The sequence below is a fragment of the Anomaloglossus baeobatrachus genome, chromosome 3 (assembly GCF_048569485.1).
Source record: "Anomaloglossus baeobatrachus isolate aAnoBae1 chromosome 3, aAnoBae1.hap1, whole genome shotgun sequence".
In the NCBI taxonomy this organism is placed as follows: domain Eukaryota; kingdom Metazoa; phylum Chordata; class Amphibia; order Anura; family Aromobatidae; genus Anomaloglossus; species Anomaloglossus baeobatrachus.
The window spans coordinates 222,410,773-222,434,112 of NC_134355.1; the positions used below are offsets into that span (position 1 = coordinate 222,410,773).

General features: G+C 45.9%; 1 protein-coding gene across 6 annotated transcripts in view; it reads left to right on the top strand.

Annotated features, from left to right (window-relative positions):
- LYST (lysosomal trafficking regulator) overlaps positions 1 to 23,340 on the top strand; it is a 1,763,279-nt gene that overhangs the window by 566,588 nt on the left and 1,173,351 nt on the right. For all 6 annotated transcript variants that reach the window (XR_012751618.1, XM_075339737.1, XM_075339736.1 and 3 more), the window contains exon 17: positions 9,580 to 9,753. Coding sequence is in view for 5 of the 6 variants with exons in the window: in XM_075339737.1 (XP_075195852.1) it covers positions 9,580 to 9,753 (174 nt within the window). In the remaining variant the exon portion in view is untranslated. The remainder of the gene's footprint in view (positions 1 to 9,579; positions 9,754 to 23,340) is intronic.

Here is a 23,340-nt window from a genome sequence, read left to right on the forward strand (position 1 = left end):
CCTCCCTGTCCTGGCGGCCTGCTGGCTGCCACTCTGTGTGGGCGGGCAAGTGGCTGTGCGGACTGAGGGGGCTCTGCGGCGGTTGTCCGAGTCTGTCCACGGCTCCGGTTTCAAATGATGGCGCTGGGAGTCGGCGCATGCGCAGATGGAGCTCTTGGATGAGAGCTCCATCTGTGCGTGCGCCGCCTGGGTGGCATCATTTGAACCGAGACCACGGACAGACTGGGACACTCACCGCACCAGCCTGCTCCACCACTGAACCGTCGCTGCCACCACTGACCCACCACCGCCGCTGCCACCACGGACCCGTCGTCGCTGCCAGCACAACCTCTGCCTCCTGTGACCCGCTCCATCACCGCTGCCGTCCCTCTCCGGTAAGACAACTCCAGAGTATAAGACTGACCCCATTTTTTTTTTTTTTACTTTTTTTTTATCTCTAAATTAGGGGTGTGTCTTATAAAACAAAAAATACAGTAAGTCATAAGGTCCCGAACTTGTGTGCTATAAAATGGTGGTAGTATGGGCTAGGGGGCTGCAAAACGTAGCAAATGGGGATTAAAGTAAGACAATTACACTTAGGGGTGCTTCACACATAGCGAGCTCACTGCCGAGATCGCTGCTGAGTCACGCTTTTTGTGACGCAGCAGTGACCTCATTAGCGATCTCGCTGTGTGTGACACTGAGCAGCGATCTGGCCCCTGCTGCGAGATCGCTGCTCGTTACACACAGCCCTGGTTCGTTTTCTTCAAAGCCGCTCTCCTGCTGTTACACACAGATCGCTGTGTGTGACAGCAAGAGAGCGACAAATGAAGCGAGCAGGGAGCAGGAGCCGGCGTCTGACAGCTGAGGTAAGCTGTATCCAAGATAAACATCGGGTAACCAAGGTGGTTACCCGATATTTACCTTAGTTACCAGCCTCTGCAGCTCTCGCCGGCTCCGGCTCTCTGCACATGTAGCTGCTGTACACATCGGGTTAATTAACCCGATGTGTACAGCAGCTAGGAGAGCAAGGAGCCAGCGCTAAGCAGTGTGCGCGGCTCCCTGCTCTCTGCACATGTAGCTGCATTACACATCGGGTTAATTAACCCGATGTGTACTGTAGCTAGGAGAGCAAGGAGCCAGCGCTCAGTGTGCGCGGCTCCCTGCTCACACTGGTAACTAATGTAAACATCGGGTAACCATACCCGATGTTTACCTTAGTTACCAGTCTCCGCAGCTTCCAGACGGCGGCTCCGTGCAAGCGCAGCGTCGCTTGCACGTCGCTGCTGGCTGGGGGCTGTTCACTGGTCGCTGGTGAGATCTGCCTGTTTGACAGCTCACCAGCGACCATGTAGCGATGCAGCAGCGATCCTGACCAGGTCAGATCGCTGGTCGGATCGCTGCTGCATCGCTAAGTGTGAAGGTACCTTACGTTTCAGAACTGCTGTCAGACGGTTTCCATCTCCAACTCATTAAACCTTGAGTATTAATTACTTCCTCCTCCCACCCTCTGTGACAACATCTGTGTTTGATTGCAGTCAGACTTTGCACCCTCCCTCTGTGCCAGCGTCTGTGATTGGTTGCCCTCACACTAGCTGTCTGGGTCCTCAAAATTGAGTGTAAAAATAATTGGATAACATGCCATCGAGTTACCTGTATTTTGATACTCATTGCAAATAAAGCAGACATCTGGACACTGCAGCCCCCAGCTGTGTGATTCATCCTGGCTGTGTATCAAAATACGACGGACCCCACACAGCTTTTCTTAATTATGAGGGCTTGTATTCGTCATTGGGCCCTCTCCAGCCTAAGCATAGCAGACTGTAGCCACCCTACAATTAGTGCATCCATTAGATGCGACAATTCGGGCGATTACCCGGCTCATCTCGATTACCCTGGAGCGGTGGGAATCGGGGAAATATAAGGGGTTTATGACAGCTCTAATTTGTCAAAAAAAATCATAGCTGCCATGAAGCCCTGGTTTAGTAATAGGGATGTGCTGAGACACCCCCCCTAATTACTAATCATGTAAGTAAAAAGAAATAAACACATAACACAGAGAAAAATGCTTTTATTTAAAAAAAAAAAACCCCGAAACACACACTCTTTCTCCAATCAATTTACTCCCCGAAATATGCCTGCATGGCCGCTTTAAGCCACACCACAACGTCTCTCTACTATCCTTGCTCTGCTACATCCTGAGGTCGCACTGCACGGTCATATTAAAAAATGTAGCAAGAAGAGAATGGCACTTCCTATATATGCATCTAGGAGATATTGGGGTGCACTTCTGGTTCCAAAGCCAAACAGTGAGAAGTATACAAGGCACTCCCAAGATGATTTGAAGAAATGTTTATTCATGTGCATAACAATAACGTTTTCGGTCCTATGTGGACCTTCCTCAGTAGCACTATACAAAAATAAATAAATAAATACAAAAATAAATACAAAATAAATGGTGTACAACACAGAGGAAAAAAGACCATACAAACCATGGTAATAAATTACATACATGTGTCAATTATGTATTATTCACAATATTCAAAATTAATATTGGGTCAAAAACATGGATCAAGAATACAAAAAAAATAAAATTAACAAAAAGAAAAGAATGATTAAAAATAAATATATATATATAAAAGAGGCAGGAGACGAGGATAAAGGAGAAAAAATGAGGGAAAAAAAGATAAATGTCAAAAGAATAGAGTGGAGAAATGAGTTAAAAAAGAAGCAAAGAGGGATTCTGTTAGTGTCATGTATTTGAATGAAAAAGAAGTTCAGCATATACTCTTAGGACTAAAGAGTTAATAGAAAGGGGGTGGAAAGGGAAGGAAAAAGTTAAGAAGGTCACATGTGTATGAGCAGTATGGGATGATGTGATAAAAATAGGAATTAACAGAATGAGGTGAGTATGATATGGATGTGAGTGTTGGAGATGTAGACTGTGGAGTATGAAAAAAATGATGCAGTAATCTATGTGTTATAATGATTATAGGTGAGTGGCAGGTGTGGATATGGCTGTTGAAAACAACACAGGGAAAATCCTTTTATTTAAATAACATAAAAAATCCTCTTTATCCAATGTATTAATCCCCAAAAAAACACCTCTTCAGGTCAGACGTAATCCACATTATAAGGTCCCACAATGATCCCGGCTCTGCTACATCCTGAGGTGGCAGTGCGCGATCACATTACAAAACGTGACAGATCACTTCAGGCCTCAATGACCGACCAGCAGCTATGAGAGCAGTGGCATCAGTGAGTACACCAGAGGCCACAAGCTGGCAATTCCCAAAGTACCCCAGCTGTGATCTCAGGTGAACTCACCTGAGGTAAACTCATTGAACGCAATGCTGGATTAGGCTATGTGTGCAGGTTGAGTATTTGGTTGCAGCAAATCTGCATATCTCTGCAGCAAATCTGCATATCGAGGCTAAAAAAAACAGATCAAAAACATGATGCATGTTTATGCGTTTTCGATTTGTTTTTCTGTCAGCAGATGCAGATTTGGTGCAGAAATTTCTGCAACCAAATACTCAACATGCACACATTGCCATATTACCGGATTAGGCTTTGAGTTCAATGAATTCACCTAAGCTGAGTTCACTGAGTTCAACAAGTTCACCTCTGGAGATTTCACCTGAGGTCACAGCTTGGGTGCCGTGCAAACAGACAACTGTGACCTCAGGTGAAATCACTGACAACGCTTTCACAGCTGTGGCTCCATCAGTGTGTCCCGGATGCCACAGTGATCTGTCACATTTTCTAATATACAAGGCACTCCCAAGATGATTTGAAGAAATATTTATTCATATGCGTAACAAAAACGTTTTCGGTCCTATGTGGACCTTCCTCAGTAGCACTATACAAAAATAAATACAAAAATAAATACAAAATAAATGGTGTACAACAAAGTGGAAAAAAGACCATACAAACAGTGTTAATAAATGACATACATGTGTCAATTATGTATTATTCACAATATTCAAAATTCATATTGGGTCAAAAACATGGATCAAGAATACAAAAAAAATAAAATTAACAAAAAGAAAAGAATGAATAAAAATAAATATATATAAAAGAGGCAGGAGACGAGGATAAAGGAGAAAAAATGAGGGAAAAAAGAAGATAAATGTCAAAAGAATAGAGTGGAGAAATGAGTTAAAAAAGAAGCAAAGAGGGATTCTGTTAGTGTCATGTATTTGAATGAAAAAGAAGTTCAGCATATACTCTTAGGACTAAAGAGTTAATAGAAAGGGGGTGGAAAGGGAAGGAAAAAGTTAAGAAGGTCACATGTGTATGAGCAGTATGGGATGATGTGATAAAAATAGGAATTAACAGAATGAGGTGAGTATGATATGGATGTGAGTGTTGGAGATGTAGACTGTGGAGTATGAAAAAAAATGATGCAGTAATCTATGTGTTATAATGATTGTAGGTGAGTGGCAGGTGTGGATATGGCTGTTGAGAACGTATGATTTAATATGTGGCAATGAAATGCAATGGCCTATGTGTTTATGAAGAACTGGGAGGATATGAGAAGCAAGGATGTAAGAGAGAGACATGACAAAAAGTCTAAGGAATGTCAGTGAAAAGCAGAGAGAGAGGGAGGGGGAAGGTGGAGTGGCTGAGCAGATAAGGAGCTCAGGGGAAGAGACAAATAATGCAGACATGTAATCATGTCACATAGACAATAATCATAACACAGATTACTGCATCATTTTTTTCATACTCCACAGTCTACATCTCCAACACTCACATCCATATCATACTCGCCTCATTCTGTTAATTCCTATTTTTATCACATCATCCCATACTGCTCATACACACGTGACCTTCTTAACTTTTTCCTTCCCTTTCCACCCCCTTTCTATGCAAATTGGGACTCTGATCTGGCATATATATCCTAAGTTATATGTAAAGGATTGTTAAAAATCCACATTTAACTTTTAGGTTCGCTACTTCCAATAGGTGGCGCTGCGCAAAAGTTTGTCTCCAGTCCTGGAGAGACAATTTGCACCCCCTTTCTATTAACCCTTTAATCCTAAGTGTATATGCTGAACTTCTTTTTCATTCAAATACATGACACTAACAGAATCCCTCTTCGCTTCTTTTTTTCACTCATTTCTCCACTCTTTTCTTTTGACATTTATCTTCTCCTTTCCCTCATTTTTCTCCTTTATCCTCCTCTCCTGCCTCTATTATATATATATTTTTTTATATTCATTCTTTTCTTTTTGTTAATTTTATTTTTTTTGTATTCTTGATCCTTTTTTTGACCCAATATGAATTTTGAATATTGTGAATAATACATAATTGACACATGTATGTCATTTATTAACACTGTTTGTATGGTCTTTTTTCCACTTTGTTGTACACCATTTATTTTGTATTTATTTTTGTATTTATTTTTGTATAGTGCTACTGAGGAAGGTCCACATAGGACCGAAAACGTTTTTGTTACGCATATGAATAAATATTTCTTCAAATCATCTTGGGAGTGCCTTGTATATTAGAAAATGTGACAGATCACTGCGGCATCCGGGACACACTGATGGAGCCACAGCTGTGAAAGCGTTGTCAGTGATTTCACCTGAGGTCACAGTTGTCTGTTTGCACGGCACCCAAGCTGTGACCTCAGGTGAAATCTCCAGAGGTGAACTTGTTGAACTCAGTGAACTCAGCTTAGGTGAATTCATTGAACTCAAAGCCTAATCCGGTAATATGGCAATGTGTGCATGTTGAGTATTTGGTTGCAGAAATTTCTGCACCAAATCTGCATCTGCTGACAGAAAAACAAATCGAAAACGCATAAACATGCATCATGTTTTTGATCTGTTTTTTTAGCCTCGATATGCAGATTTGCTGCAGAGATATGCAGATTTGCTGCAACCAAATACTCAACCTGCACTCATAGCCTAATCCAGCATTGCGTTCAATGAGTTTACCTCAGGTGAGTTCACCTGAGATCACAGCTGGGGTACTTTGGGAATTGCCAGCTTGTGGCCTCAGGTGTACTCACTGATGCCACTGCTCTCACAGCTGCTGGTCGGTCAGTGAGGCCTGAAGTGATCTGTCACGTTTTGTAATGTGATCGCGCACTGCGACCTCAGGATGTAGCAGAGCCGGGATCATTGTGGGACCTTATAATGTGGATTACGTCTGACCTGAAGAGGTGTTTTGGGGATTAATACATTGGATAAAGAGGATTTTTTTTGTTATTTAAATAAAAGGATTTTCCCTGTGTTGTTTTATTTATTTTTACTTTCACGATTGTAATAAGGAGGTCCTACAGACCTTTACCCATTACTAGTCCAGTACTTTGTGGCAGCATAGATTTTTTGACACATCACAGCTGTAATTAACCCCATGTATTACCCCTAATTGCCACAGCTCCAGGGCAATCGGGGTTAGGTGGCTAAAGTACCAGAATTGGCGCATTTAATGGATGTGCAAATTCTGCTGTGGATACGGGCTGCTATTTTTAGGCGAAGGCTAAATAACCATAGACCTCTTCACCCTGAGAATACCAGCCGCCAACTGTCTGCTTTATCGTGGGTGACCCCTTACAAATTTTTAAAATGAGTTAAATAATGTAAAAAAGCTGAGTGAGGTCCCTCTTATTTTAATACACAGCGAAGATAAAGCACACAGCTGGGGGCTGCAGCCTCCAGTTGTCTGCTTCACCTGCTCTGGGTATCAAAATACAGGGGACCAGACAGAATTTTTTCCAATTATTTATTTTTATACTCCATTTTCGGCGACCCTGACAGCTAGTGTGAGGGCAACCAATTACAGACACTGGCACAAAGGATGGGCGGGGGAAGCAGCGAATATTCATTCGATTTAATGAGCGGACCCGGAAACATTGAGACAGCCACTCTGTAAGTATAATTGTCCTGCTTTAATCATAATTTTGCTTCCCACCAGATAATTATCTGCTGTATGCTCTGAAACTATCACAATTTTAGTCATCCTGAAGTTCCTGTTTGATCAAATCATTTGTACTTTCGTATATATCACTGTACTGATGATTATTAAACAGCTCCTATCACAAAGTTATAAAGGATATCATCTATTGTATACTTATATCGTGTTCTCGAACTTAGGTAGCATAATATAAAGAGTAGCATAATCACTGTGTTTTCACAATAGGCATATATGGTTCTTCCTCTAGCTGCTCACGTCATGCTGTATTGATACATCATGGAATTTGTAGCAGCACAAAGTGGAGAGAAATGCAAAAGAAGGCTGTAGGGAAACAAATAATATTGTGAACTGCAGGGAAGTACATGGTATATGAAAGAAGTGAAGATTGTGTTAGGCAGAGAGGATGCATATCCAGCAAAAACAATGCATCATCCTAGTACTGATTATCAATCCTTTGAGTTTCATAGTTTTAAGGTTGAAGGGAGACTCTAAGTCCATCTAGTTCAACCCTTAGCCTAACATGTTGATCCAGAGGAAGGCAAAAAAACCCCAATGTGTCAAATAAGCTCCAATGGGGAAAAAAATTCCTTCCTGACTCCACATACGGCAATCAGACTAGTTCCCTGGATCAACACCCTGTCATAAAATCCAATATACATAACTGGTAATATTATATTTTTCAATTAATGCGATCAGGCTCTGCTTAAATTTTACTTGTGAATCCCTCAATACAACATCATACGGCAGAGAGCTCCATAGTCTCACTGCTCGTACAGTAAAGAGTCCTCATCTGTGATTATGATTAAACATTCTTTCCTCAAGACGTAGCTGATGCCCCCGTGTTCCAGTCGCAGGCCTAGGTGTAAAGAGATCTTTGGAAAGGTCTCTGTACTGTCCCCTCATATATTTATACATTGTGATTAGATCCCCCTAAGCCTTTGTTTTTCCTAACTAACTAACCCCAAGTTTAATAACCTGTCTTGGTATTGCAGCCCACCCATTCCTCTAATAATCTTGGTCGCTCTTCTATCTACCTGTAAGATTATGCTATTTATAACCTTCTATACTTTTGCTAACAAGAAATGCATCCATTCCTCTCTTAAATTCATTCAGTGAGTTGGCCATCACCACTTCCTCAGGAAGAGAGTTCCAGAGCCTCACTGCTCTTACCGTGAAGAACCCTCTTCTATGCTGATGTAGGAATTTTCTTTCCTCCAATCGAAAAGAATGCCCCCTTGTTCTTGTCATAGTCCTTGGTACAAACAGATCATGGGAGAGATCTCTATATGGCCCTCTGATATATTTGTACATATTTATTAGGTCTCCCCTAAGTCTTCTCTTTTCTAGAGTAAATAGACCTAATTTTGATAACCTTTCCGTGTATTGTAATGCACCCATTCCATTTATTATTTTAGTAGCCCGCCTCTGAACCCTTTCAAGTTCAGTAATGTCTTTCTTCAGCACCGGCGCCCAAAATTGCACACAATACTCCAAGTGTGGTCTGACTAGTGATTTGTACAGAGGGAGAATGATGTTTTCATCTTGTGCCCCCAGACCTCTTCTAATGCATCCCATCACCCTATTTGCTTTGGTGGCTGCTGCCTGACACTGGGCACTCCAATTTAGATTCTTATTCACTAAGATGCCTAAGTCTTTTTCCATGTTTGATTTCCCCAGCAGTTTCCCATTTAGTAAGTAATCGTAGCATCTGTTTCTCCTTCCCATGTGCATAACCTTACACTTATCTGTGTTAAACCTCATTTGCCATTTTTCAGCCCAATTCTCCAATTTACTCAAGTCCATCTGTAGTTGCAAACTGTCCTCCTTTGTGTTAACTACCTTACATAGTTTTGTATCATCTGCAAATACTGATATTTTACTCTGTAAACCATCCACCAGATCCTTAATAAATATATTAAATAGTAGGGGGCCCAATACAGACCCCTGTGGCACCCCACTAGTAACCCTGGCCCAATCTGAGTATGCACCATTAATAACCACTCTTTGTTTTCTACCACTAAGCCAGCTACCTACCCATATACACACATTTTCCCCGAGCCCAAGCTTTCTCATTTTACTTAGCAGTCTTTTATGTGGGACAGTGTCAAATGCTTTACCGAAGTCGAGATAAATGACATCCAATGATTCTCCTCGGTCCATGTGAGAGCTTACATCCTCATAGAAGCTGATCAGGTTAGTTTGACAGGAGCGATCCTTCATAAATCCATGTTGATATGGAGTTAAACAGTTATTAACATTGAGACATTCCATAATAGTATCCCTTAAAAACCCTTCAAACATTTTACCCACAACAGATGTTAAGCTTACCGGCCTATAGTTTCCAGGTTCCCTTTTGCACCCTTTTTTGAATATTGGTACCACATTTGCTAGCCGCCAATCCAGTGGAACAGACCCAGTTTCTATAGAGTCTTTAAATATAAGGAATAGAGGCCTGTCTATCACATTACTTAACTCCCTTAATACCCGAGGGTGAATGCCATCAGGGCCTGGTGATTTGTCAATTTTAATGTTACTAAGTCGGTTCTGCACTTCTTCCTGGGTTAGGCAGGTCATACTTATGTATGACCATGTTTTTGACAATAATTGTAAGTAATTATTATTTCATCATATGTGAAAAATAATATAAATTTTTGGTAACATTTGTTACAGATTGTGGAAATCAGCGACTGTGAAAAAAAACAATCATTAGGATTACAGATTGTATTGTCATTAGTAAAGTACAACCAACAGAGGATACACGAAAGTGAAAACTGTGACATATATGCTATGATACACAAAGTTTTAATGCAACCAAAATGTATTCTGGGATTTCATATGCTACAGGTATGTATATTAAGTGTTAATGATTGTTTTTTTTAAATATGATAAGATTAGATATTGTTTAAATGTAAGTTTTATTTGGAGAAAAACAGAACAATTATAGCAGATGAAATACTATAAATTTGAGAAAAATATTTTTTTCATGTCAGAGTGATAGCTATGGGTTTAGCATGGTAGGAGATTGGTGCAAAACATATCTAAAAGGGCTCTTAACTTGGGTAACCATGTTTACAACTATGAAGAGGCACCCAAATTATATTGTGTATAGTGGCACTTCAGCAGATGACAATGCTGTTACTGAGTAAAATACACTCTATGAATACGAAGACCAATAATACCTCCTCAACATTGGCATTGCTACACTAAAAATGAAAAGTTATGGAATTGAAGAAATCACAAAATTGATAGACATGTTAATAATATATAAATATTAAAAAGGGAAATAAAATTTTCAGAACCTCTTGACTTAGGGCGGCTTTGCACGTTGCGACATCGCAAGCCGATGCTGCGATGTCGCACGCGATAGTCCCCGCCCCCGTCGCAGGTGCGATATCGTGTGATAGCTGGCATAGCAAAAATTATCGCTACGCCAGCTTCACTTGCACTCACCTGCCCTGCGACCGTCGCTCTGGACGGCGACCCGCCTCCTTCCTAAGGGGGCGGGTCGTGTGGCATCATAGCGACGTCACACAGCAGGCGGCCAATAGCGGCGGAGGGGCGGAGATGAGCAGGATGTAAACATCCCGCCCACCTCCTTCCTTCCGCATATCCTACGGAAGCCGCAGTGACGCCGGTAGATGTTCCTCGCTTCTGCGACTTCACACACAGCGATGTGTGCTGCCGCAGAAACGAGGAACAGCATCGGACCGTCGCGTCAGCGAAATTATGTTTTACGCCGACGCTGCACCGATGATACGATTCCGACGATTTTGCGCTCATTAATCGTATCATCTAGGCTTTACACACTACGATGTCGCATGCAATGCCGGATATGCGTCACTTTCAATTTGACCCCACCGACATCGCACCTGCGATGTCGTAGTGTGCAAAGCCCGCCTTAGTATCCAGTATGAGTTCCACACACAAAAAATATGCGCACTTACAACATTGATGTGCTATCAGTGAGGTTACTGGTTGCCTGAGGAATGTTCTAATATGCTAAATGCACTTGTGCATGCAAATTATTAGGAGCCACTGCTGTTCTCATCCTTTACACTTGCTGACCAATGACGTCCCAGAAGTGCTCAAAGGGAGAGCAGTCCAAAGTTCTGCAGGCCATGGTAACATGTTTAGGTCAGGAAAGTTGTCCACAGAAGCACAAGTAACATACAGCCTGATGTGTTAAAAAAAGACTCCTGGGACACTTTGGAGAAATGGCTGTACCATTTATACCACAACCAAGTCGGTATAAAACCAGACTCTTCCTGATTGCCCTGGTGAGGTGGCAATTTGAGTAATATAAGGGGTTAATGGCAGCTGTTTTTTAATTGTTTTTAATCTTGTGTCATGTATACTACACTTTAATAAAGACTGTTATATTATTTATATTTATATATGATCCTTGTTTTATGGCATTCTTTTTTGCTTCTTTTTCATATTGTGTTTTTTTGCCATAAGAGATTCCATATTATAGGGTAGTGCACTCCCTGTCTTTACATTGCAGCAGCCACCAGCTGTCACTAAGCCCTAGATTAGTAATGGCAGAAAGTAAATAAATACAAACACAGAGAAAATCCTTTATTTTGAATAAAAGACAAAAAAAAAAATCCTCCGTCACCACTTTATTAACCCCCAAAACACTCCTGTAGGTCTGACATAATCCACACGAGGTCCCACGACTATCCCAGCTCTGCTACATGTGAATTGATAGCACACGGCCATAGACCAATGACCTCCTGCCGTGAGCTTCCGGCAGAGAGTGAGCCGCGTGATCAGCGGTGATGTCACATCCTCCACCTGTGACCGCAAATAGCCTGAGTGACTTAACCACTGATCGCTGCTCAGTGTCTGCCTCTGCAGTTACAGTGCATGGTCATTGTTCTTTGGCTACACTCTGTAAATTCAGCTGTAGCAGAGCTGAATCGTTGGGGAACTCGTGTGGATTGTGTTGCACCTGCAGGGGTGTTTTGAGGTTAATAAAGTGGTGAAAGAGGGTGCTTTTTGTCTTTTATTCCAAATAAAGAATTTTTTCGGTGTTTGTGTTATTTACTGTCACTTACCGATTAGTAATGGGGGGGTCTCATACCATTACCAATCTAGATGTTAGTGGCAGCTATGGGCTGCCATTAACCTCTTATATTACCCCGGTTGCCGCTGCACAAGGGCAATCGGGAAGAGGCGGGTAAAGCGCCGGGCTTGTCACTTATAATGCATGCAACACTCCCGGGCAGGTGCAGGCTGCCAACCTGAGAATACCATCTATCGGGTTTTACCTTGACTGGGTAACAGAATTGAGGGGGGGGCACGTCTGTTTTTTACAATTATTTATTTAAAAAATTGTAAAAAAAAAGCTGCATGCGGTTCCTCCGATTTTCATAAGCAGCCCAGATAAGAGCAGGCTGGGGGCTACAGCTTTGTAGCCGTGTGTTTTATCTGTGCTGGATATCATATGGGGAATCCATACGTTAAATGTTTTATTTATTTTTATACCATGATAGATGAACACTGCATCTGTGACTGGAAGCATCAGACATGCTGTCACTTATTGTGGGGGCGCATCTGACTGCAACCAATCACAAGCGCCAGTCGGCAGGGAAATCAGTGCATATTAAGTGAGCCTAATGCGCTGCACCGGAAGTGAATGCGGCGCCTGGGAGCAGTGTGCAGCCATGCCGGAGGCCAATTAAGTACAGCACGCTTGCTCCCATCCCCCTATCCTAAAAGAAACAAAAAAGTTAGCTGCAGTATCAGTTGGTGTGCGTGCAGCTTGTAATCTCATGTTCACACTGGCTATAAGACATAAAACATCAAAGATGAAAATAATATAAAAATATACCCTTCTGTAACCTATCAAAAGCATAATGTATATAATAAATGTAGGATATTTAGTAAATACTATTTTTGATCAAAAAAACGTAAAGCCATCCCCCTATCCCTTCAACCACCTCTTTTAATTGCCAGATTCTGGTCCCCATGACCTTATATGGAAACTAGAATCTGGCCTAGAGCCGGATTTTAGAAAACGGATCACCAGGATCAGCTGGTTCCGGTTATCTGCGGGTCTACTCATCACTACTCAGAAATAATATTCTTTCTGGTGAAGTCATGGACTTATCCCATCTGGTTAACAACAAAAACACATAAGTTCTGACATTTCTAAGACCTTCCCTGCTTACTTCCAACTTATACAAAGTCTCCATCCTACTGTCACTCCAATACCGAACTTGTTGCTTCCTTTCCTATTCTTTTTTTATGGCACCAGCTGTCTAGAAGTGGTGCTACTCCTAGTAGCCCACACAGTAAAAATGCCCACCATTTTGCTCCTACATAGCAATGACATCCCCTTTATGCCCTCTAAATTGTAAAGTTGCCCCTAAAAATATGAGTACCTCTATAATATAATAATGCCCCTTATCCCTTTACCACCAAAGCATTTTTACACCTTCCTGAACAGGCTAAACTTTTCAATTTTGACCAGTGCCACATGTGTACCCAATTTTCAATTTCTACTGAACACACAGATATCCTATACAGATAACACCAGATGTTTGCATACAGTACACTATCTAAACAGACACATTTGCATGTTTTTCTCACTATCTAACATGAAATCAGAATAAATCTATCCCATTTTAGGTCAATTAGATTTACCAATATTATTTATTTGCCAATTGCCAGAATATTGAGAGTGAGAGAATGAGAGAATGTTTTAAGGCATGTTTATTACTTTCTTCAAGGTCAAAACTTTACATACATTTCATCAGTATTTGGTACCATTACTCTTAAACTGTGTGACTTGGGTCAGATGTTTTGGATATTCTTCCATTAACTTCTCACAATAGTTGGTAGGAATTTGTGCCCATTCCTCCTGACAGAACTGGTAAAACTGAGCCATGTGTGTAAGTCGCCTTGCTCGCACCTGCCTTTTCAGCTTTGCCCGCAAAATTTCAATAGGATTGATATTAGGGCTTTATGATGGCCACTTCAAAATTTTTATTTTGTTATCCTTAAGCCACTTTGTAACCAGTTTGGCTTATGCTTTGGGTGATTGTTCATTTGGAAGACCCATTTCCGCCCATGCTTTAAGTTCCTGGCTGATGTCTTGCGATGTTGCTTTGAAATTGCTACATAATTTTCTTTCCTCATGACATCTATTTTGAGAAGTGCACTTGTCTCTCCTGCAGCAAAACAAACCCACAACATGATGCTGCCACCCCCGTTTTTCACAGTTTGGATGGTGTTCTTAGGCTTCAAAGCTTCTAGCTTTTTCCTCCACTGGATTTCATTTGGGGAGTAATGATGTTTTTCTAGAGTATATGTGGTACCAGACAGATGATAGACCTGAGTGGGGACTTTTTTTTTTTTTATGGAGTGAGTTGATGGTTTTAATATGAACATTTTACAAAGTATTTTGGATCACATTTATCCTGTGCTTTATGATGAAAAATTACATTGCGGTTTCCATCTAAATATCTGAATGACCGTGAATCAAATGAAACCCCCAACAGAATAATTCACTATGAGGTAGGCAGAGATACTTTGAACTCTGTTTGCCTTTTGTTGAGTGATGACCCTTTATTTTTTTTTTTTTTTTTAGAAGTGCACAAAACTATGGCCAACGCACTTTTATGCATGGTTAAAAAGACTGACAATGCTAAATGATGGGACTGATACAGTTACTCCCTCTGCTTCATTATAGGGAACCATATGTTGGGGATTTGTCAATATAATGTATTTCAGAAAGTTGCACAGTAACCCCGATGTCAGTGCTCCTCACGGAATGCAGGATAATTGTGAACTGGAGCTGCATCTTATTGCGATCATTGGGAGGCAGAAATAACAAATCAAAACAGTTGAAAAATATCTTCCATTTTTTATGCTATAAGTCAGGGGTCTCAAACACGTGGCCCGCGGGCCGCATGCGGCCCCTCAGGGTAGTTTGTGCGGCCCCCAGGCCCGTGCCCCTGTTCACTATCGCGGCCGGTGCAGGGGCCGCAGCCACTGTCTGCACTTTCTGTCAGATGAATGTGTTGCCGGCGCTGCGCTCTCGCGCCGGCAATACAATCATCTGACATAAATCACTGACACTGCAGCTGCCGTGATAGTGAACAGGGGCACGGGCCTGGGGGCCGCACGAAGCAGAGATGAGGCAGCGGAGGGAGCGCGGGACAGGTGAGAAGAATGGTGTGTGTGTGTGTGTGTGTGTGTGTGTTGGACGTTAACCCCTTAGCGACCTATGACGTACTGGGTACGTTATGGCTCCATGGTACTTAAGGACCCATGACATACCCAGTACGTCATGGCGAAATCGCAGCCCCGGTGGCTACGATCGCTGCAAATACCTTAGATTCGGGGAGGAGGGGACCTCAGGAGGGGTGGTGTCTCCTCCCCGGACCTACGGAGGCTGTGATTGGCTGACGAACGCCGCTCAGCCAATCACAGCCACTAATGTTTCAGCCATTGAAAATCACTGAAACATTGAAATCCAGCCAAGATCAGTGCAGCTGTAGCCCTGATCATTGGCTGGAGCTGGGTGACCTGTGTTTCACCCGCCCCCAGCTCTGATTGGAGAGACCGGCCTTGTGACCGATCTCTCCAATCACTGTGGATCTGGGGCCGCAGACCACTCCCCTTAGCTTCACTCCGGCGTCTGTGGAAGGTGAGGGGAGCTGCTGACCCATTACTACAGGATGGGGACAAAGTGCGCACATTACTATGAGATGGGGATAAGGCTGGGGACATTACTATAGGATGGGGACATTACAAGGATGCGCACAATACTATTGGATGGGGACATTATTACTATAGTATTGGGACATTACTATAGGATAGGGACTAGGATGGGCACATGACTATAGAATGGGGTCAAGGCTGGGGACATTACTATAGGATGAGGACAAGGTGGGCACAGTACTATAGGATAGGGACTAGGATGGGCACAGTACTGTAGGATGGGGAGTCTGGGGACATTACTACAGTATGGGGACAAGGTGGGAACATTACTGTAGGATAGGAACATTACTACAAGGGGACAAGGTGGGAAACAGTACTATAGAATAGGGATAATGCTGGGGACATTACTATAGGGTGGGGACAAGGTTGGCACATTACTAAAGGATGGGCACATTACTACAAAATGGGGTCAAGGATGGGGAACATTACTTTAGGATGGGGACAAGTATGAGCACATTACTGTGGGATGGGGACTAGGATGGGGTACAATACTACAAGGGGACAAGGATGGGCACATTACTGTGGGATGGGGCACAATACTACAAGGGGACAAGGATGGGCACGTTACAACAATATGGGGAACATTACTAAAAGATGTTGGTCAAAATTTCTATATAGTGCTAACTGTAAGACTATTAGTTGCAAGAAAGGAATAAAATGTAAAAAAAAAAAAAGTTTATATTTAAACAAAGAATGTGCACGTTTGCTATAATGAACAAGTGAAAATGTTCAAAATCAGTGATCCCAAGGTGTGTAAAAAAAATAATAAAATTATATTATATATGGTACCAATAAAAATGTCACTTTGTCCTGCAAAGAATGCGGCCCCCCAAATTATTTTTTTTCTTCTGTGCGGCCCATACACCCAGCCGAGTTTGAGACCCCTGCTATAAGTGATATGAGTGCTTTATTTTTCGGGTCAGTACAATTTACTGCATTACCCGATTTATATAGTTGTTTTTTATGATTGACTACTAGCACACACTAAACTGCTTTTAAGTTTTTGAGTCACCATATTTTAAGAACTATAAGTTTTCCATTTTTCTGTGGATAGTCATTTGAAGGCTTATTTTTAGTGGGATAGGGTGACATTTTTATTGGTACCAATCTCAGGCACATAACCTTTTTTGAGGCCTTTGTATTTTTGTGATGCAAAATGAACTTTTAAAAATAGCAATTCAGGAATTGTTTATTTTTATTTTATTTTGGTCACTGTTTGGTAAAATCAATAAGATGGCTTTATTATTAGGGGCAGTAATATTATAGCTATACAACAGTTATACACTCCCTGACAGAAGTTTTGTCGCCGTGTCATATAATGCATCCAATCCTAGTTTACATCCTCACCTGTGCTCACTAAATGATCTGTTAATTAGTGGGTGTGTATAAAAAGAAACCCAGCACCCCAGACTTTCACTTGAACTGCAACGTGACCTCTGACAACATGCTAAAAATCCACCCTGCGACCAAAGCCTTGATTATCAAGAGGCTGAAGACCAGATCCACTGCAGAGGTGGCTGGCACCTTTAATGTGTCTCCGCGTCAAGTACAAAGAATTAAAAGTAGGATTTTTGTGTACTCACCGAAAAATCTCTTTCTCTGAGTCTTCATTGGGGGACACAGGACCATGGGTTATGCTGCTGTCACTAGGAGGCTGACACTAAGTAGACACAAAAAGTTAGCTCGTCCTAGCAGTATACACCCCGAGCCAGAGGCGGACCCAGATCAGTTTGGTGCACAAGCAGTAGGAGGACTACCAGAATCACCATACATAAAACAAGGTTATAACTAAAATAATGCAGCCGTGCGAACAAGTGGTCTATGAACATAAGACCGCTGAAAATGGCAGGCAAATGCGATTAAACAACCAAAAACACAAGCAGGGTGGGTGCTGTGTCCCCCAATGAAGACTCAGAGAAAGAGATTTTACGGTGAGTACACAAAAATCCTACTTTCTCTATCGTTTCATTGGGGGACTAAGGACCATGGGACGTCCAAAAGCAGTCCCTGGGTGGGAATACATAAGCACCGCAGATAGGAAGAAATAAACGACCTCCCTCGGCGGGCTTGTACAATAATCGAATGCTCTCACCCTATTACAGGTGTGCAACTGCCGCCTGCAAGACCTTTCTCCCAAAACTGGCATCTGCCGATGCTTGGGTGTGAACATGGTAGAACCTAGTAAAGGTATGCAGGCTAGACCAGGTGGCGGCCTTACAAACCTGGTCGGCCGACGCCTGATGCCTAATCGCCCAAGAGGCTCCCACTGCTCGGGAAGAGTGCGCCCTTATCCCCCGTGGCGGAGACCTGTCCCGAATCCGATAGGCCTCAGATATGGCGGAACGGATCCATCTGGCAATCGTGGCCTTGGATGCCGACGTACCCCTCTTGGGACCAGAAGGAAGGACAAACAGACCATCCGACTTACGGAATGGCGCGGTCCTGGAGACGTAAATTCTGAGGGCGCGCACCAGGTCCAGGGTGTGCAAGGACCTCTCCAGGCTGTGAGAGGGGCCAGGACAGAAGGACGGAAGGACAATTTCTTCGTTTAGATGGAACGGTGAGACCACCTTTGGCAGAAAGGAGGGATCTGGCCGAAGAACCGCTTTGTCCTGGTGAAAAACCAAAAAGGGGGCACGACAAGAGAGAGCTGCCAGCTCTGATGTCCTTCGAATAGAAGTGATGGCAACGAGGAACACCACCTTCCAAGACAGGTGAGAAAGGGAAGAATCCCGCAAGGGCTTGAAGGGAGGACCTTGAAGTGACCCTAGGACTAGATTAAGGTCCCACGGCTCTAGAGGCCGACGATACGGCAGAGCCAGGTGGGCAACTCCCTGGATGAAGGTCTTAACCTGTGGGCGAGAGGCGAGTGGCTTCTGAAACAGGATTGACAGCCGATACCTGGCCCTTTAGTGTGGGAAGCGAGAGACCTGCATCTAGGCCTGACTGCAAGAATGCCAATAATGACGGAAGGGAGAAGTTGAGAGGAGAAGAAATGCTGTGTTCCTCACACCACCTGAAGAAGACTTTCCACGTGTGGTAGTATATTCTTGATTAAGATGGCTTCCTGGCCCTAATCATTGTCTGCATCACCCTTGAAGAAAAACCAGATTGAGCTAGAACCCAGGATTCGATAGCCAGGTCGTCAAATTTAGGACCTTTGAGTTCTGATGGAAAAGAGGTCCCTGCTGCAGAAGATCTGGACGGTCTGGAAGGCGCCACGGAGCGTCTGCGAGGAGCTGAGTGAGTTCCGCGAACCATGCTCGCCTGGGCCAGTCCGGAGCCACCAGAATGACTGGTATTCCTTCTGCCTTGATCTTCTTGAGGACCCTCGGGATCAGAGGGAGCGGAGGGAAGATGTACGGGAGACTGAACTGGCTCCATGATAGGGTGAGGGCGTCGACTCCTAACGCCAAGCGGTCGTGGCACCGCGCTACGAATTGCGGAACCTGACAGTTGAACCGGGAGGCCATTAGGTCCACATCCGGAACTCCCCAGCTGTCGCAGATCTGGTTGAAGACTTCCCTGTTGAGGGACCATTCGCCGGAGGCGAGGCCTTCCCTGCTGAGGAAGTCCGCCGCCCAATTGTCCACGCCGGGGATGTGTACCGCTGAGATCAGGGAGTGATGACACTCGGCCCAGTGCAAAATCTTCTTGACTTATCGCATCGCCCCGACACTCCTTGTGCCTCCCTGGTGGTTGATGTACGCCACCGCCGTGGCATTGTCCGACTGGATCCTGACCGGGCAACCCTGTACTAGGTGCCGAAACTGCTGCAAGGCTAGCCGGATGGCTCTTATCTCCAGAATGTTGATCGGGAGACAACTCTCTCGCGGCGTCCATCGCCCTTGCGCTCTGTGATGCCGAAACACTGCCCCTCAGCCTTGGAGACTGGCGTCGGTGGTCACTATCTTCCACTGGAGCGGGAGGAATGACCTTCCTATCGTGAGGTTGCGTTGATTGATCCACCAACGAAGCGAGTGCGGGTCTCCGGCGAAAGATGAAACCTGCGGTCCAGAGAAAAGGGAGATCTGTCCCACTTCCTCAGCAAGGCCAGCTGGAGAGGCCGGAGGTGGAACTGGGCAAAGGGTACCACTTCCATCGCCGTCACCATACGACCGAGGTCTCGCATGCCGAACCTGATGGAGATCTGGCGCTGACGTCGGAGAACGCGGAGGCCTCGTTGCAGGGAGGACATCTTCTCCTGTGTGAGGAAAACCCGCCCTTGGGTGGTATCGAATACCATGCCTAAAAAGGTGATCCGTCGGGCCGGGGTCAGAGAGGACTTCTTCCGATTGATCAGCCACCCTAACCGTGAAAGGGTGTCTATCGTGACCTGAACCCCAAGACGACAGTACTCGAAGGAAGAACCTTTGATCAACATATCGTCCAAGTACGGAATGACCATGACACCTCTGGAATGTAGGACGGACATGGCAGCCGCCATGATCTTCGTAAAGACTCTGGGGGCGGATGCGAGGCCGAAAGGAAGAGCTGTGAACTGGAAGTGATCCTCCGCTATCACAAAGCGGAGGAACTGTTGGTGAGAGGAGGCTATAGGGACGTGAAGATGGGCGTCTTGAATATCCAGCGATGCCAGGAATTCGCCGACCTCCATGGATGCGATCACGGAGCGGAGGGACTCCATTCGAAATGGCCGAGGCCTCACTGACCTGTTGAGAAACTTTAGGTCGAGGACGGGGTGGACAGAGCCGTCCTTCTTGGGGACCACGAAAAGGTTGGAATTGAACCCCTTGAAACGTTCTGAGGGAGGGACTTGTACCACGACTCCGGCTTGGAGGAGGGATTCTATGGAGTGAAAGAACGCGCGAGCCCACGCGGGAGACTCGGGAGGGCGAGATTAGAAAAAACGTCTCGGTGGCTTTGAATCGAATTCTATTTTGTAGCCTGAGACGATGATCTCTCTGACCCAGGCATCCGCGGTCAGGGGGATCCACACATGCTGAAAACGAGACAGACGCCCTCCCACGAGTCTGGCGCTGTTGCGCGCCGACCGCGAGTCACTTGGAGGAGCGACGACGGTAACCGGAAGAGGACTTCGTGGACTGGCGGGGATGTGAACGCCAGGCGGGATTGGTCTTGAATGACGGGGTCCTCCTGTCTCTCGGAGGAGAGCGGCTTTTCCGAGGCTGGGGTGGGGTGTTGAAGCTGCGAAAGGGCCGGAAACGAGCGGTGGGGCGCTGATTCTGGACGCGCTTGGGGCAAAATTGGGGGAGGGATGTACTCTTTCCTCCCGTCGCTTCGGAGATCAACTGGTCCAGCTTATCTCCGAAAAGACGTTCCCCCAGGAAGGGCAGGGAAGTCAGCGATTTCTTAGAAGCCGCATCCGCGTTCCAGGACCGGAGCCAGAGGGCTCGACGGATGGCCACATTGTTGCTGGAGGACTGGGCCGCGCACTTGGCAGACGCCAGAGCTGCGTTGAGCAGGTACTCACCCGCAAGTGAAATCTGCGAAGAGATGAGGACCAGATCCGGATTGGCAGAAATGGCGCGGAGTCCGCAGCGTAGCGGGTCCGCCCAGGACATCAGTGCCTTCACAACCCAAACCGAGGCAAAGGCCGGTGAGAGGGATGTGCCCGCTGCCTCGAAGGCGGAACGGGCCAACCTGTCAATAGTACGGTCGGTGGGGTCCTTGAGAGACGTACCGTTAGTGAGCGGCAGGACTGTGTGAGAAGACAGGCGGGAGATCGGGAGCTTGCCCATTCCTTTCAAAGCCCTTCAGGAAAGGGATAATGTAAATCAATGGACTTACCGCTGGTAAATACCTTGTCCGGCTCTTGCCTGTGGTTGCGCAGTAACTCAGCGAATTCTGGATGTCCGCTGAATGCGCTCTGGGCCCGCTTCATCCGCTTAAGAGACCTGGGTGCTCTGGGAGGAGACGGGGTCCACCTGTACTTTTAGGGTCTGGTTTACTGCTTCTACCAGGCTATTCACCATGCGCCGAACATCAGCCGCCTGCTCTGAATCCAGCAGGGGTGCTGCATCTGAATCATCATCGGAGCGGTCGGAAGACTCCCGGGAGGAATGATAATCTGGACCTGGGGATGAAGGTGAAACCTGGGAAGACGCTAAAGACTAGACCTGGCGGGTCCGCTTCTGAGCAGCCGAGGAGGTCCCTGCGACGGGGCTAACCTGCTCCGGAGGCGATTGCGTCGGGTCTGCGGGAGTCTGGGTGAGCGACGGCAGCAGGCGCAGTGCTTGCGCAATAGTCCGAGAAGCCTCAGAGAGGGAATCTACGGACTGGGACAGGGACGCCAGCCAGTCGGGGGGGGGGCGGGACGCAGGGCCCTGTAGCATCTGTCGCTGCGGCGGCTGCGGTATCAGAAGCGTCGGCCGAGGAGTCCTGCGGAGGCTGCGAGTCTGCAGAACAGCCGGAGCATAGTGGGGCGTCCTGGCCTAGGGGAAATTTGGTTTTGCAGGAGGAGCATGCAAAAAATAAGGCAAAAGGGGCCTGATTGGGTCGGGCGGACTTAGCATTAGGCATGGTGAAAAAGGTACTCTCCCTGAGGCTGCTAGGAAAGAGACAGGAGAGGTTTAAAATCATCCCTAAACTAAGTGAATGGTACCTAGTGAGGGCTACTCCGTTGGAGCAGAGCTTACCCAGGTCCTGTGTGCTGCCCACCAGTCCAGAAGAGGGAGTCCAGGAGTGAGCGTGGCCAGAGAGAGAGATCGCCGGCGCGCTGCAGCCTCAGGGGACCAGGAGCAGGCTAAAATGGCGAGGGGACGCTGGGGGAGGCTGGAGGAGGGGCCGCGTTAAGCCGCGAAAAAAACGGAGTATCCACAGCCCCCCACCATAAGCCAGGAGGCTGAGCGGTGGGAGGAGCTGAGACTGACATCCGGCGGCCAATAGCGCTGCAGCGGGGGGGCGTGGCTAGGACGCAGTAGCTACAAGGCCGAGACCAGGGCCTAAATTTTGGAGCATCCGAGGGAAGAAGGTAGGAGAAGGTCGGTCCTACCTAATCTCGGCGTCGCCGGGCCCAGCGATGGATGCGGTGCAGGCAGGGCGCTCTGCCCCTGCCTGTGTGCAGCGCCCCCGTCCTGGAAGACTGCGGGCTCCGGGGGAGCAGCGTGCTGAGGCAGGGAAGTGGACATCAGGATGGGGGGGAAGGAGCCCCCCTGCAGGAGAAGGCAGCGATGCGGGCCCCATCGGATTCCAAAAGCGCTGCGGAGGTCCCGTCCCTGCTGTGTGCCCCTGTACGCCCTTTGGGGTGATACCGCAGGGCGAATCAGGGGTGCCCACGAGGTTCTGCCCACACGCGCAAACCCAGGAGTGGTACCACGGGGATGGACGGGGGAGAGGGCCCGAAGTCTCAAGCCCCTGCGACCCTGGGGAGTGGTACCCACAGAGCTGCAGAGGATGAGTGATGAAGAGAATTCCTGCAGAAAAAAACGAGAAGACAGATATGAGAGCGATGAGCGGCGCCGAAATAAAGGAAAAAAGCGCAAAAATCAAATGGCTGAGGGGGGCCGAGACGGCACACATCAGCCTCCTACGACACTAAGCAAAAACTGATCTGGGCCCGCCTCCCGCTCGGGGTGTATACTGCTAGGGAGGAGCTAACTTTTTGTGTCTACTTAGTGTCAGCCTCCTAGTGACAGCAGCATAACCCATGGTCCTGTGTCCCCCAATGAAACGATAGAGAAAAAAAGATTTGAAGAGACTGGAGATGTTTTTGAC